We start from the raw sequence: 14,358 nt of genomic DNA on the forward strand, positions 1-14,358 counted from the left end.
ATATTTTCTTTCCAACACGAAAGTTTTATGCAGCTACATATCACAAGCCATCAAGTGTAGGACAGTGAAGCCCAAGTTGACCAGCAAGTGCTGTCACATCATCACAATACCCGAACCACCTGTTTTTGTGGTGCCTCTGTTTAATGTGTAATACTCGATTATCTCTTCATCTACGTCCTTCTTTGCGATGCAATGCTCATATCTCATTAAAACCTTGACCCTTGATCCATGTGAAAACTCCGTTTTTCGCCCACAGAAACAAACAAACAAACAAACAAGCCCATCCTACGCCACCTCCCTTCCATACCACCTCCTCTCCCACTCATCACCCCCCTCCTGCCCCTTCAACCCATCCTCCCCTCCCTAAGAAGAGTGATCCTCCTGCCCCCCGTGCCTCTCCTCCCAAAACTCCAACGTCAAAGCCGCCAAAAACCCCGGCACGCACCCCCTCTCCCTCACCCAGAATTTGATCAGATCCCCAATCCTCACCGCAAACTCGCTCCTCGGCCCACCACCAACCTTCATCGTCCCCTTCTCCCCATCAAAAACAATGCTGTTCTCGTGGTCGTCCGTTTTTGAGGGGTAGTAAACGCTCTCGACCCTCATCTTCCCCCCAGGGATAAAACTCACCGTCCACCCCAGCGTGCTAAAAACAGCCTCTTTGAACTCTGCCGACTTTGCCGCCCACACCTCCTTCAGTCGGCGTGAACTCTTGTGCGCCGAGGCGGTTTCTGCTTTTGCCTCTGCTACCTCCCTTTGGGCAGCGGCGAGTTGCGATGTGGGTATGGTGGAAAACAGTGTTGGCTGACGTTGAATGTGAGCTACCAGCTCGGCGTTTTCGGCTTTCAACGCGGCCAAGGTGGCGGTCTTGATGGCTTCGTAGTCGGATGTTGGGTTAGACCTAAGAGACAAAACTCGGGTCGAGGCCCGTTCTTTTGCCTTGGCTAGCTGTTCAACCGTGACGGCGTGTTCTTTTCGTAAAAGATGTAGCGTTTGCTGAACGTCGGCAAGCTCAGCCTGGAGTTTCCTGTTTTTCCTGGCCAGCTGCCCCAAATGTTCGGATTCCGTGTCGTCAGAGTCCGATCGGGGACGCTTGCTCCCAATGACAGGCTGAACCGGGGACACAGCGGCAGATTCGAGAGACGTCAAATCGGCGTGAAGCGTCGCAACCTCGGTCTTGTACCGATCAACCAGATCCTCCAGCTCCTGTATCCTCTGCGCCTTTTGCTCGTCCACTGTCTCAGGCTGCATGGTGATATCCTCCATGTCAAACGTCCTGAGTTGCGCCCTAAGGTACTCAACCTCCTTGACGGCAAGGGCGCGCTGCCTGTCCAGACGGGCACGAGCCTTATCGTTCCCCCCACTGGACCCCCCAGGAGCCTTGAGTTTCTCAATCTGCTCCAGCAGCCCGGCCTTCTCCTCCTCAAGAGACCTAATGATATTATCCCGATCAGCAACCTCAGGCTGGAGAGACCCTATCTTCTCCAGCAAGCTCGCCGAGTTGAGCCGCTCAGCAACAAGAGCCCTGGCCACCTCCTCAGGCGAGTCAAACTCAGCCTGCCCCTCACCCTCCAAATACGCCGCCCAAGCCATCCTCTCATCCTCCAACCTCTGCCTCTGCGTCCTCTCCTCCGCCAGCTCCCGCTCAACACCAACCGCAGCCTCCACCTTCCGCTGCAAAGACCTCTTCTCCTCCTCGACCACCTCCACAGCCTTGTGCACCTGGCGCAAGTGCCTGAGCTCGGTAATCTGCTCCCTATTCTTCGCCTCCAGCGCCCTAATATGCGTCACCTGATCCGACAGCTCCCTCCTGATGACAGCAATAGTCTCCGCGTCCCCCGTCTGCGCCTTGAGCATCAACACCTGCGCCTCCAGCTCCCCAATAATCTCATCCTTCTCCCCCACCGCAGCCTGCACCCTCTCCAGCATCTCCTCCCTCCCCTTATTCCCCTCCTCCAACTCACTCTTCCCCCGCTGACACGCCGCAAGCTTAGCCCGGAGGTCATTAACCTCCCGCTCCGCCACCCTCGCCGCCTCATCCTTCTCCGCACTCAAATCCTCAAGCTCCTCCCTCAGCACCCTCGCCTCATCCACCGCGCTCCTAGCCTTGGCCTCCAGCTCCCGTTTCTGCCTCTCCTGCTCCGCTCTCAGCTCGTCAAGTTCCGCCTGCAACACCTCAACCTGCCGCTGGGCGCGTCCCTTTTCCGCCTCGGCGGCTTGCTTCGCCTTGAAGTCGTCTTCCGCCCGTCGCTTGGTGTCTCGAATTTCATTCTCCATCTGCAGACGCGCCAGCTCCTTTTCTTGCTCGTAGTTGCTGATTTGGTATTTTAGCGTGCCGACCTCGGCTTTGAGGTCCTCGATTAGTTTTCGCTGTTCGTCGCTCTCGCAAGGTTCGTGGTTCTCTTTGCTGCTTTCGCGACTTTCTCTGCTCGTTGCGGGGGACGGTCCGCTGAGCCGTGACATGGTGCTGGCTCGGGGGTTGGGGGCGTTTGTTGGTTCGCCCGTGAGGAGGTTGTGGGAGGTTGTGCTGTTGCGAAAGGCGGCGATCTTTTTTGTTTTCTTTTTGTCAGCCTGATTGCTTCCGGCGCGCGTCGGGCGTCGCGAAAACTTACTCTGGATTGGGAAGAGAGCGTCGGTCTTGAGGCGCCGCCGGCAACGGTGGCGCGGAAGCTGGGGGCGCCGTTGCTGGAGACGGAGGGACGCCGGGCCGACCCGGGCGGCTCGCCTTTGGGGGTGAAGGACCGCATTAGTTGGGATGTTTTGCTGTTGTTCACCGGTCGCGGTTTGGGTGTGTTTAGTTCTGGGGGTTCGGGCATTTTGGAGAGCGATTGTTTGGAAAGGGTTGCTGTGGGGGGGGGTGATTGGCTGCTGGCAAAATAAAGCGGGGCTTGTCAACAAAGAGGGCTCGGCTGGGATTTCGGATGTGATGGTGGCTTCTGGAGAAGAAGCTGTCGCGGTTGAGATGTTGAGGGTACCTACAGAGTAGGATTTGGAAGAAAGGTTAAAATTTTGATGGATTGGTCGGGTTTGTTGGCCGAGGCCTTTATGGGAGAGCCCAGCACTCTCGGGGCAGGAGCGGTAAATGCTGTGTCTAAAGTACTTTGCTGTTTGCTTTGCTCCGCTGTCCGCTGCTGTAGCATGTCTCCCAGTATTTCAAGCCGTAGACTACCGATGTCCTGACATAGGAGTGCGATAGAATGGAGGCTCTCTCTCTCTCTCTCTCTCTCTCTCTCATTCAATGAATGTCCTGAAGACGAGAGCTCTTGTCAGTCTGGCCGCCGTGGTTGTGTACGTCCAGCTTCGGCATTCAGCAGTCACCGCTCCGCCTGTTACGGCCAGATGTCGGTATGTATACTGAATGCTGAGAGCCCTGTCCAGGTGAAATTCCCTCCTCCTCCTCTACCAAGACAAGCAACACCAGAGATGCTTTCGTGATATCAGCTCAGTAAAGTAAAGCTTGGCATGTCGATGGAATGCCCGCCAAGGCTTCGATCTGTGGGGAGAACAAAGAAAGCGCATGTGCCCCTGCCAATGACGCGGAACCGGGAGGCCCGTGCCCGAGCTATGGCCCGCCCAGGGTCTTTATCGTCCTGGAGCTCCCAGCTTCAACTTTCCCTGGATTCCACAACATCCATGGCTTTGGATACGGACACCAGGTGATACTTCCCGCGGCATCCGCTGCTCTTTTTTTTAAGAAAAACAACATTCCAGGAATATTCAATCTTTTTTTTAAATTTTTTTTTACTCTGAAATCCAAATCCCAATGGCTGCTCCCACCTCCAACCGCCTCCCGTTTCTGCTGAGGGTGAGTCCCCGTCCCCTCCAGTGGTTGGCCAACGTCATAGCTCACCAAAAGCTTTCTATCTAGGGTCGCCTCCCACTGCGCCCCTGGCCCACCACGACCAGACCACTTCCCTTTGGAACTGCGCGACGATACGGAACGAACGTTGAGGATAAGAATGAGCTGGACAAGGAGACAAGGGAGGGCGCCCAACACGATGCTGCCGCCGACCAGGCCACCGACACATCAAGGTCCGACACCAAGTCTGCCCAGGCCATCGCAGACGAGGCCTCGAGCAGATCCGACTCGGAGTCTTCGGTTGTCAGCGACCTCAAGGACTGGGAGACGAACCCAAACTTTAAGATCGAATCCTTTTCCGACCTACCCCACGCCAACTTTGGCGTCAACCAACACATACCGTTCGACGCCGAGTTCAAGGAAGTCTTGAAGGCTATCCCTTGGGCGTTCCGGGCGCCAATCCGTTATGCATTTGCTTATGGATCCGGAGTATTTCCACAGTCGAAATCCAACGGCAAAACGGCAACCCCCGAAGAAGTAAAGGCTATACATCCAAAATGCCCACCAGCGGTAGCAAGACATCAAGATGGCACACCGAAAATGATTGACTTTATCTTTGGCGTTTCCCACACGCAACACTGGCACTCTCTCAATATGAAACAACACCGCGATCATTACTCGGGCCTTGCCACGCTCGGGTCGGGGGCCGTATCTTATGTGCAGGACAGAATGGGTGCTGGTGTCTACTTTAACCCATATGTTGTTGTCAACGGGATTTTGATCAAGTACGGAGTGGTGCTGCTAAAGACACTGGAGGAAGACCTGACCAACTGGGACACACTGTATCTGGCCGGTCGGTTGCACAAGCCGGTGAAGATTCTGCGCGATGACCCCAAGATTCGTCTCGCCAACCAGATCAACCTGCTTTCTGCTTTGAGGACGGCCCTGCTGCTTTTGCCGCCAAAGTTCACCGAAGAAGAGCTCTATGCCACCATTGCCGGCATCAGCTACCTCGGCGACCCACGAATGGCCCTGCCAACGGAGAACCCAAGCAAGGTCAAGAACATTGTCGGCAACAACATGACCAACTTTAGACGGCTGTATCTCCCACTTATCGAGACGCTCCCCAATGTCGAGTTCAACGACCCGGGAACCAGCGCCAAGGACTGGGTGTGGGAGGCTAGCAACCTCAACCTCGTTCAGGATATGGACCCTGTCAAACGCGGCAACATGGTGCGCCGGCTGCCAAAGTCATTCCGGTCACGTCTCTACTTTCAGTACCAGAGGAAATTCGCCATCCCGCAGCTAGAGTTCAACAAGATGATGGAGGAAAGTAAGAATGAGGACTCGATCTCGTTCAAGCGTCGCGAGGGCGGCGGGTTTGAGAGGCGTATTGTGCAGGACGACCCCACCGAGCTGCGCAGCTATATTCGGGAGGTGATTAAGCAGACTATCAGCTGGCCGGCCACGACACAATCCTTGAAGGGACCCCTCACCAGCGGCTGGACGAGGACGTGGCGGTATCTGATGGAGAAGATGGCCAAGTACCGCGAGGGAAAGGCCAAGGAGGCTGAGGAGAAGGAGGAGAGCGAGGAGAAGAAGGCTTGATGTACGTTTATGATGACAATAATGAGCGTTGTTTTTGGGCTACATTGGCTGGAAGCGGTGGTTCGGGTTGTGTTGTGTCATGATACACGGGCCTCGTGTTTTTTTTTTTAGTGTACATATCACCATGCATGACTGTAGAGTAGAGGTTGGCGTTTTGTTACTATGAGCGATTGAGAGGGATGGGTCATAAAGAGAATGAATGTACTTGGCATCTTGTTTACTATTCTAGGCATACGTATGTGTGGCTTTGATGAGGGGGATGTGGTTATAATGCCGCGCGTGCTAAACAATGGGAATTTGGCTGGGCATTTGTTGAGCATATTTTGTGGCACGGTTAACACGGGAAGTAGGCTAAAGGTTTTGGTGTGGCGGTGGTTGGTGGGTGGCGAGTGGTTGGAGCGAGGGTCAGCGGGTGCTGGTCGGGTGTGTTCTGGGCAGAACGAACTATGACGTAGGTTTGCCTGACTTACACGCAAAGGCTACCGTTTGTGTCGATCGATCAGGCCGGATTGAAACGTCATTGAGGGATGGTGGGACCGTGGGGGGGAATATAAGGGTCTTTTTTTGGTGCGGGTTTGATTTGTTCTTAGCGACAGACTTTTTGAATCAAGCATCACCTTGTCACCTACAGAACTATCACGAGTCGAGCAAGTTTGATACCTACCACAAGCAACAACACAGTTTGATTACATACCTACAACATACCTACCTACTACGCAACAAGAGAGACCACGACCAGCTGCAAGATGGAGAAATCACCGGCCTACAACTACAACTACAACAGCGGGGGAATGGGAATGGACACGGGCATCACTGGCGGCACCTCCTCCTCTGCCAACCCTATGCAACAACCTGCGTACACCGACAACACCAAACCCCACACCAACGACTACTACGCCGCCCCTCCTGCCTCGTCTTCCGCAGGCGTAGGCGCAGGAGCAACACCAACAACCCACCCCGTGGGTATGGACCACACAAACCGCGACTCGATGGCATCCACCGCCGTACCCCCAGCTACCACCAGGACGAGTTCATCAAGTTTCACAGGAAGTGACGTCATCCTCCTCATCATGGCCATCTTCCTCCCCCCGGTGGCGGTCTTCTTGACGAGGGGATGTGACCCGCATTTTTTTATCAACATCCTGCTCACGATCTTGGCGTGGTTGCCGGGCATGATTCATGCTTTTTATGTTGTGGTGAGGTACCCTGGTGATTTGGGGGATCGGAGGGCGAGGAAGGGGGAGGGGAAGAGGGGTATTTGAGAGTGAAGGATTTGGAATTGGGCAATGAATGGGACAATGGTAGAGCTTGGGGGGGGGGGAGGGGAGGGACTTGGGGGATAGGAAGGGAGGGAGGAAATATGATACCAATTTGAGTAGCTGTTTTGATTTTTGTTATTGCGTCTTCAGGTGTGTAATGGAGTGTTGAATTTGGCAACCGTGGACTCGAGAATGGCACCAGCAGGTAGTTGACCACGTCCTCACGCTGAACTTGCACAAACTGCCCAGCCCGTATCATTCCGCACCTTCTTGCCCAAAACAAAACCATCCGTATAAACGCCACCGCGAAATTACAATCTTCCGGAGCATTCCCTGCGGCATTTGGCAAGTGGTCTTTGAATACTGCAATAGAAACACAACGTGTGGAGTCTTTGTTTCCTTATATTGTTTCCTGCCAGAAACCAAACCAATGCTCATCATCATGTCTATAGCTATTTAATTCAGTCATGCAATGCATACAAACTCCACCAGGCAAACGCTTCAACATGCACCACGACAAAACCACAGCCATTTATCCAACGCTCCATGATTATCTACTGGAACCAAATACTCACATGCAAAAATATGTTCCCCTCAACCACTAGCCCCAAAACCCTTCAAGAAAACCCATTCAAAACCGTCGTATGAATAATAGCCTCCACATACATCCTGTTCCTCACCGTACACCTCGCCCCCGCCTTGACCTTGAACATCCCATGCGGCCCCATCACAAACTCAGGCTCCTCCCCAATCTTGACCCTCAACTTCCCCGAAGCAAGCGACACCAGCCTGATCTGGTTCTCCTCCCCCTCGATCTTGAAAGTCTGACCGCTCCTGATAACATCCACCCGGAAAGCCACATCCTCGCACACCTCCACAGCATGCGTGCTCGAAAGAAAAGACTTGGAAAAGGCAATGCTCTCGGATTTGGGGTCCATCTCCCTGATCCGCCCCGGCGCAACCTCCCAGTCTTCCATTTCCAAAACTTGCTCCGCGATGACGAAGCCCGTGGTTTGGACACCGTTGGATGATGGTATACCTTCCAAAATGCGGCTTTTGGGTTGCCGCCGCTGGTGTTTTACGATGGGTGGTGGTGGGGCTGGTTCTTCTGGGATAGACTCATCAGTTTCTGGTGGAGCTGGGGGCGGCGCCTGTGGGTGGAAAAGTCCCGACTCAGAAGTCCGCGCCCTCAGCTTGTACCGAGTGGAAACACCCTCATGTTCTTCCTCAACCCCCTCCACGGCAGCGTCGCGCGCAATATCCGCCGGCCGTTCAGCTTGCGAGACCTGAGGGGCCTGTGGAACAACCTGCTGAGCCTGGGCTGTAGCCTGCGCAGCTTGTGGAGACTTTGGACGCGGTGGCACGGGCCTTTGATGCACATCCGACCATCTCAGTGTGTGCATACGATATTGTTGTTGTTGTTCCTTCCTCATAGCCCCGGGCGTCTTAACCCCCGGGAGCCAAACATTCATATGAACCCGGTTGGTTCCCGGTATTCTTCTAAGTGGCCTTCCTGCCATCACATTGGCCATTGGTTCCGCCGGGCTCTGCTGTTCCGCTGCCCTCTGCCGTTCCGCTGCCCTCTGCTGCTCCGCCGCCATCCGACTGGCGTTCTCTTCTGCCACCGCCCCCTGACTAGTTTTCTCTTCCGCCTCCAAATGATCCCAGGTGCTTTTTGGCGGCCAACTCCGATTAGCCAGTGCTTCATCGCCCACGGGCACATCGGCAGCAGCAGTAGCAGACAACATATGATGCCGCAAGACCCACCAGTTCGCCGCCCACTCAACCGACCCATCGGGCCGCGTTTTGGCGACAACAATCGAGGGGCGCGGGTGAAGGATCTTGCCGCTTGGGCCAATGTTGCCTCGCTTGGGGGCATATACACCAACGAGATCAAAGCTCCCATCTCCGTTGTCTTTGAGATAACTCGCATAATGGGAGCGCTAGGAAAGACATCAGAAAGGTTCGCAGACAATGACTTCACCAGCCAGGAGACGTACCGAGAAATGAAAACCCAGATCCTTCACCTTTATACACTTTGTCTCGCAGCTTCTGATAGGACACGGGAACGGTCTCGGTCCCGAACGCTCAGTATATCCAGCAGGAATCATGACTCCGCATAGCGATCTAGGGTCTCCGTTGTCATCTGCGACTCGTGAGTTTGTTTTGTCTCCAACACATTCATCAAATGCACACGTACCATCCCATTCCGTGTACCTTCTTCCCGGTGAAGCAAACTCGAAGCCGTCAGAAGATGAAACGGTCGGAGAAGTCTGGGTGGTGTTTGCGGTTAGCGAACCGACAGCTTGCCCCGACACATTCGACGTGTTGATGTCTGCATCGTCCCATCCTGAATCCTGGTAGTCCTGTTGGGCCCCTTGCCCGCTGCGAAGTATCCTGCCTGCCCTCTCCCTTCCCCGGTCCTTCAGAGTGCAATACGTCTGGTTAGGATGGTAAAAGCAGTTCGCACAGCCTGATCAGCTTGCTAACAATATCATCAGGAGCTCGAGGTGAAATCATGACGCATGACTGAAATAGGCCGTTGCCACTTGCGCCTCGGCCACACGACTTGGGGGCAGGCTCTCCTGTCACTTGCAGGATTAGGGCAGTGATGTCTCGCGGGTTGGTATCAGAGAAGGGGTTGGTCCTGATCCGCATGTGGTTCCAGTCGAAATCTGGTAGTTGAGGAAGAGAAAGCAAGGTCCTGGCATGCCCCTTGCCAGGAGGCTCCCGACCTTTGAAGTGCCTAAGGTAAGGCTGGAGGGCTTTCCAGAGGGCTTTGGGGTCGCCAGGGGGTAGGAGAATTAAAATGAGCTGCTGAGCTTACTTTGGCAAGACTGGTCATAGGACTCTGGGCACCACTATATTCGCTTCCAGCTCCCGATGGAGGCTGGCTGTTGTCGACATCGTATCGTCCGTGTCCTTGTTCCGGTAGCGAGGGAGCGACCATTGGAGGTTCAGACGGGTCCAAAGCTCCTACCGAGACCACAATGCCCGGTTTCGGTTTGGCACCCGAAGCTTGACCTTCACCATCCCGGAGTTTGGCATAATGTCCTCGTACCGAGAGAGTTCCGTCCATATTGTCGTGCAATAGGGAACCTCGATGTTGACGCTGTGGCAGAGTGTGAGCAATCATGGGTGGAAAAAATACAATTGAAGGCAGGGCATACGACGAAATGTCCACCTAGCTGCTTTATGGCAGGAAAAAGCTTCCGACACGATCGAACAGGGCAGATCCTAAAACATTAGTACATACGACTTCAGAAGTAGAAATTCCGAAACCTACCAGGGAAAGCCAGGACGAGCCGAGGACCACTCATATCCATCTGGTATAGTGGTACCGTACATAGACTCATTATTCCAACGCAAGTAGGGTCGTCCGGATGGAGTGAGGTCTAGGGCGTGCGGTTCGACCTTTGCTACTTCGGCGGCCTCGGCCTGAACCTGGCTGTTTACGGGGTTTGTGACGATAGAGACCTCACCTACTTGCGACCCCTCTTCCCAGTCACCATCGTTACTGTCGTCCGGGATGTTTTCTGGTGGGAAAACAGGGTCCAACTGGTCCATCATCTCGACATCAGAAGTCTCCGAAGTAGACGACGATGATGCTGGTGCTGGTGCAGAGACAGTGGGACGGGACTGATCTTGAGCAGAGACATAGGTCGGCAGAGGGACGGGTGATATAACTGTGGGTTGAAAGTTGCCCGTTTGCAACTTTTTGTGCTGGCCATGGCTTTGGTCATTGGCTCCCGAAGTGCGTCGTCGTTTCAAAGCTTCAGAGATGGCTTTTCTCCTTTCAGCATCGGTAGTATACTTTGTACCTTTGAGGCCGGCATCTCCCTGTGCAGTTGGGGCAAATTGGACTGCCGGGCTATGGGTTGCGGTTCGGGGGGGCAAAATGTCACTGATGATTGGGGAAGGCTCCGAGCCCGAGTTGGCGGGCGGCGGCAGGGTGGGGTTTTCCTTGGCGGGGGCGGTCGTACCCGTGGACGCACTCTTGTCGCGACCTCCGAAAATCCAGCTTTCTATTGAGCCATTCGCAGCAAGGTCCTGAAATGTCCGCGGCATTTGAGCTGTCATAGTATTCGAGGGCTCTTTTCCAGGCCGCCTTACCAAGGCAATGCCCGCCTACACACCGTGGAAGGAACTCCGCCTTGCTGCTAGCTACGTCGACGGAGATTCGAGAGCTGATAAAGCTGCGGTAGGCCACCGCGCAGATCCTGAATGGGCGTTTGCGTCGCAACTGTAGCAATTAAAGCCTGAAAACAGCATCAGGCTGGAAAGCGTAAGTAGGTACCAGGTAGGTAAGAATTGGGTCAGCTGAGGGTTGAGGGCTTATTGGTCGCCTGAAATGAGGTTTAAAGGATGCAGGAGTCGTCTTCTGTCCGAGATAGGGCTTCAAACGGAAAAAAGAAGTTTTGGTTAGGCTTTAGGCACTGTTTTGTACCTAGGCTTAAGTGGCCTGTGCGTGCTTAGCGCCTTAGCCTAAAGTAGCTTAAAAGAGAAATATCTCTTTTCTTTACTAAGCTAAATCCTTCAACTCAGTAGCAGGTTTTACTTACGTTTACGCTCATGTAACGAACTCTGATCCAGAACCTCTGAAAGGGATATATAGACCCGTGGATCACCTGGATCACCTTTCCTTCCTGTAGCTCACTATGCTCATCGTGATCCTGTCGCTCGCTCACCGGGATCACCATGAGCTCGTCGCTTCACTTCCAATTGGTCAGTAATGATTGACCAGGGGCATCCCGCGCCCCGTGCGTTAGCTCTTCATCCACAATTGTACAGCTCATAATTCTTTTCAAGTACTACCTTACTTACAGCAGGCCAAACAGGCAGAGCCCACAAGGCTTTACGTAGGTAGTAGGCCAGACTACTCCTGTCGCTTATCGGCTCCAAGCAGCTGCAGGGGCAAGTGCCCCAGACCCGCACTAATTGCCGGGCCGTTCCATTCTGTGTCTATTTAACTTCTCCAACCCGAGACAAATCACCCGACTACATGGCAAAGAATTCTCAAGACTACTATCAGCTGTTTGTCTCTACTCCCTTTCGTCTGACGAGAGCACTGCAGCTACCATGGAGTTCGCACAGAGCGCCACGCAGCAAACGGAGTCCTTGGCCATCCATCATGAGCATAGCTTCCAACTACCTACCCAGCATTCCCGCTCACCGACGCCGAGAACACGGAGCGCTGATCGAAACCGGTACGGCCATCTCTCGCCGAGGCCAAGACGGCTCCAGTGGGCTTTTCCGAGAATTGGGTTGTCCCGGGTTCTTGGGTTGCATGCGGAGACGTGAAACACTTATTTACAGGCCGTTATTGTTAATAAACCCGTGCTGGGATCTTTGATTTCCGCCAACGATGTCGCCGCGGAATAATTGCCTCCGCTTTGGCGAACATATTAGTGACACCTTTCGCTCGAGGTAGCGGAGGCGCCTTGGGGGGCTGAGGTAGGGAAATATATGAAGTCAGCTACTTACCACATCTCTAGTCGGTAGTACTCCCCCAGGATTCCCTTCCCGGCAAGCAGTCTCATATCAACCATGACGCAACTCAGCAGCCTTTTCCTGACCGCCGTGCTCGCCCTTGCCTCGGGTGTCCAGGCCCAGTGCGGTGCAGGCAGCCCCCATGCCACCGTGTCCGGCTCAGGCAATTCTTTCAGGACAACCAGAGGCTCCACTCAACTCTACTCTGGTTCCGACTACAGAGCTGCCATCCAGGCCGGTCTCGATGGAATCTCCAGCGGGCAGCGTGTTGCCGTTCTCGCCTCAGGATCCATCGGCGCCGGCACCATCACCCTCGCCTCGGGCAAGATCTTTGAGGGTTGCGGTGCCATCAACGTGGGCAACCGCGCCGGCCGAGGCGCCATTGAGATCCAAAACGTAAACGATGTCCAGATTCCTTTCCTCACCATGACGGGCAACCCTTACTTTGGCCTCCGTGTCTCCGGCACCCGCAACCTCAAGCTCGGCAAGCTCAACTTCAACCTCAGCGGTGGTCTCGCCATCCGTTTCGACCGCGACGCCGCCATGAACTACAACGTCGAGATGGACACCATCACCGTCACCGGAGCTGGAAGCCATGCTGTCGAGACCTGGAACATTGACGGCCTGAAGATCAACTCTGTCATTGCGCGCGATGTGGGCGAGTCCGGTCTGCTGCTGCAAAACACCAGAAACGCTTGGGTCGGTCTCGTCGATGGCAACAACGTCGCCACCGGCACTGGGTATGCCACCTTCCGTATGGCCAACGAGAACGGCAAGAACGCCAATGGGAACTACAACACCAACGTGTACATCGACAAGGTCATCTCCCGCGGTGGTGGTCGCGGTATCTTCTGCGTCTCTCGCTCTGGTGGTGTGGTTATCCAGAACGTCGACTTGTCCAACAACGGGAACAACGCCATTCTCATCGAGAACTGCTACAACGTCTCGATCCGCAGCGGCACCGTCAACGGCGGTGGAGAGGTCCGCCTGTCTGCCCGCTCAGAGTTCCCCAACAACAAGGACATCTGGATCACCCTGCAGGTGAACAACAACTCTGTTCGTGAGTCGCCATGTGGCGAGAACACAAACTTCTCCATCAGTGGCAACGCCCGACAGCAGATCTGCTAAAGAGGGGCTGGTGGAGCCAGTACTTTTGGGTTAGAAGTCAAAAGGGGTGGAGCAAAAGTTGCCATGTATATACACGGTTAAGCACATAGGAATGCACTTTCCATAAATCTTGATACTCAAGCTCGAGGCATTTGCTCGTCTCCGGGGAGTTGACTGAGGGAGTTGACTTGAGCAGACCTTGTTGGAGGTGCACTCGATCGATCTCAGGACCCACGGGGAGTTGAGCTAATCACGCCAGATCACACGTCGGCAGCAGCAGCCACAGGAGGATAAGCAACACGCGAAGCACAGGTGTACGGGAAGCACTAGTAGCAAGCAAGAGAAACACGGGCAGGAGAAACATACGCAAGAGATATCACGAGTGTGACATCAAAGCATATCGAACGCAAGACATCACAGCAAAGTAAACACCAAGGTTCAACCAGAAAAGCATGCTTTGAATTTGTGCAGCTGTTCCAAAATTGAACAACAACAACAACAAAAAAAAAAGATCCTCATTAAAATCATTTCCTTGATCCCTTCATGCGAACCACACGAGGAGTAGGAAAAGAGTGGCCCCCTTTCTAAACCTGTCATCACACTCATACATACATCCAATCATGATCATGATCATCATCCATCATCCATCATCCATCATCCATCATCCATCATCCATCATCCATCCCATCATGATCATCATACCAACCGTTCAAATATACTCCAAGACAGCACAGGTGTGAAAACATAACCTTTGCCACGGGTCCATGGGGTACGACAACAGGGCCTTTCACCATGACCGAGTTGCCGACGTTGTTGTTTGATATCCCTCTTGATCATGTCGAGGGGCGTGGCGCGGCGAGGAGAAGTTGGCGAAAAGGTGCAAAGGGGGTGTGACTGTCTCCTCTGCAAAATCTGATCACGGCTGCTTAAGTTGCCGTCCTTGATCATATCCTCCCAAATCCTCGTTTCTGTTCCTGTTCGGACCCTCTCTTCACATGTATGTGGCGGAGCGGAGCGGAGCGGAGCGGAGCGGAAAGGGGAAGGGGAAGGGGAAGGGGAAGGGGGAAAGGGAAAGGGAAAAGGGGAAGGGGAAGG

The 14,358-nt window shown here is 54.1% G+C and overlaps 5 protein-coding genes across 5 annotated transcripts, besides 4 other annotated features; 3 read left to right on the top strand and 2 right to left on the bottom strand.

Annotated features, from left to right (window-relative positions):
* Positions 1–363: 363 nt before the first annotated feature.
* PODANS_6_370 (uncharacterized protein) lies at positions 364–2,463 on the bottom strand (the record flags this gene model as incomplete). Its single annotated transcript, XM_001910449.1, has 1 exon — positions 364–2,463. One exon carries the CDS (start codon positions 2,461–2,463, stop codon positions 364–366), a length of 2,100 nt encoding a protein of 699 aa, XP_001910484.1.
* A 1,300-nt stretch (positions 2,464–3,763) lies between these two features.
* On the top strand, positions 3,764–5,407 carry PODANS_6_360 (uncharacterized protein; the record flags this gene model as incomplete). The annotated part of the gene is made up of 2 exons (XM_001910450.1): positions 3,764–3,805; positions 3,869–5,407. 2 exons carry the CDS (start codon positions 3,764–3,766, stop codon positions 5,405–5,407), a joined length of 1,581 nt encoding a protein of 526 aa, XP_001910485.1.
* Positions 5,408–6,153: 746 nt separating this feature from the next.
* PODANS_6_350 (uncharacterized protein) lies at positions 6,154–6,669 on the top strand (the record flags this gene model as incomplete). Its single annotated transcript, XM_001910451.1, has 1 exon — positions 6,154–6,669. The coding sequence occupies one exon, from the start codon at positions 6,154–6,156 to the stop codon at positions 6,667–6,669; it is 516 nt and encodes a 171-aa protein (XP_001910486.1).
* A 614-nt stretch (positions 6,670–7,283) lies between these two features.
* On the bottom strand, positions 7,284–10,746 carry PODANS_6_340 (uncharacterized protein; the record flags this gene model as incomplete). The annotated part of the gene is made up of 6 exons (XM_001910452.1): positions 7,284–8,609; positions 8,646–8,812; positions 8,867–8,939; positions 9,494–9,778; positions 9,837–9,903; positions 9,953–10,746. 6 exons carry the CDS (start codon positions 10,744–10,746, stop codon positions 7,284–7,286), a joined length of 2,712 nt encoding a protein of 903 aa, XP_001910487.1.
* Positions 10,747–11,303: 557 nt separating this feature from the next.
* Positions 11,304–11,433: a long terminal repeat (LTR crapaud).
* Positions 11,434–12,213: 780 nt separating this feature from the next.
* Positions 12,214–13,284, top strand: PODANS_6_330 (uncharacterized protein; the record flags this gene model as incomplete). The annotated part of the gene is made up of 1 exon (XM_001910453.1): positions 12,214–13,284. The coding sequence occupies one exon, from the start codon at positions 12,214–12,216 to the stop codon at positions 13,282–13,284; it is 1,071 nt and encodes a 356-aa protein (XP_001910488.1).
* A 428-nt stretch (positions 13,285–13,712) lies between these two features.
* Positions 13,713–13,732: a sequence feature (primer 108ka).
* A 162-nt stretch (positions 13,733–13,894) lies between these two features.
* Positions 13,895–13,948: an STS (microsatellite 108k).
* A 32-nt stretch (positions 13,949–13,980) lies between these two features.
* Positions 13,981–14,000: a sequence feature (primer 108ks).
* Between the last annotated feature and the right edge of the window lie 358 nt (positions 14,001–14,358).

The sequence above is a fragment of the Podospora anserina genome, chromosome 6 (assembly GCF_000226545.1).
Source record: "Podospora anserina S mat+ genomic DNA chromosome 6, supercontig 2".
NCBI lineage: Eukaryota > Fungi > Ascomycota > Sordariomycetes > Sordariales > Podosporaceae > Podospora > Podospora anserina.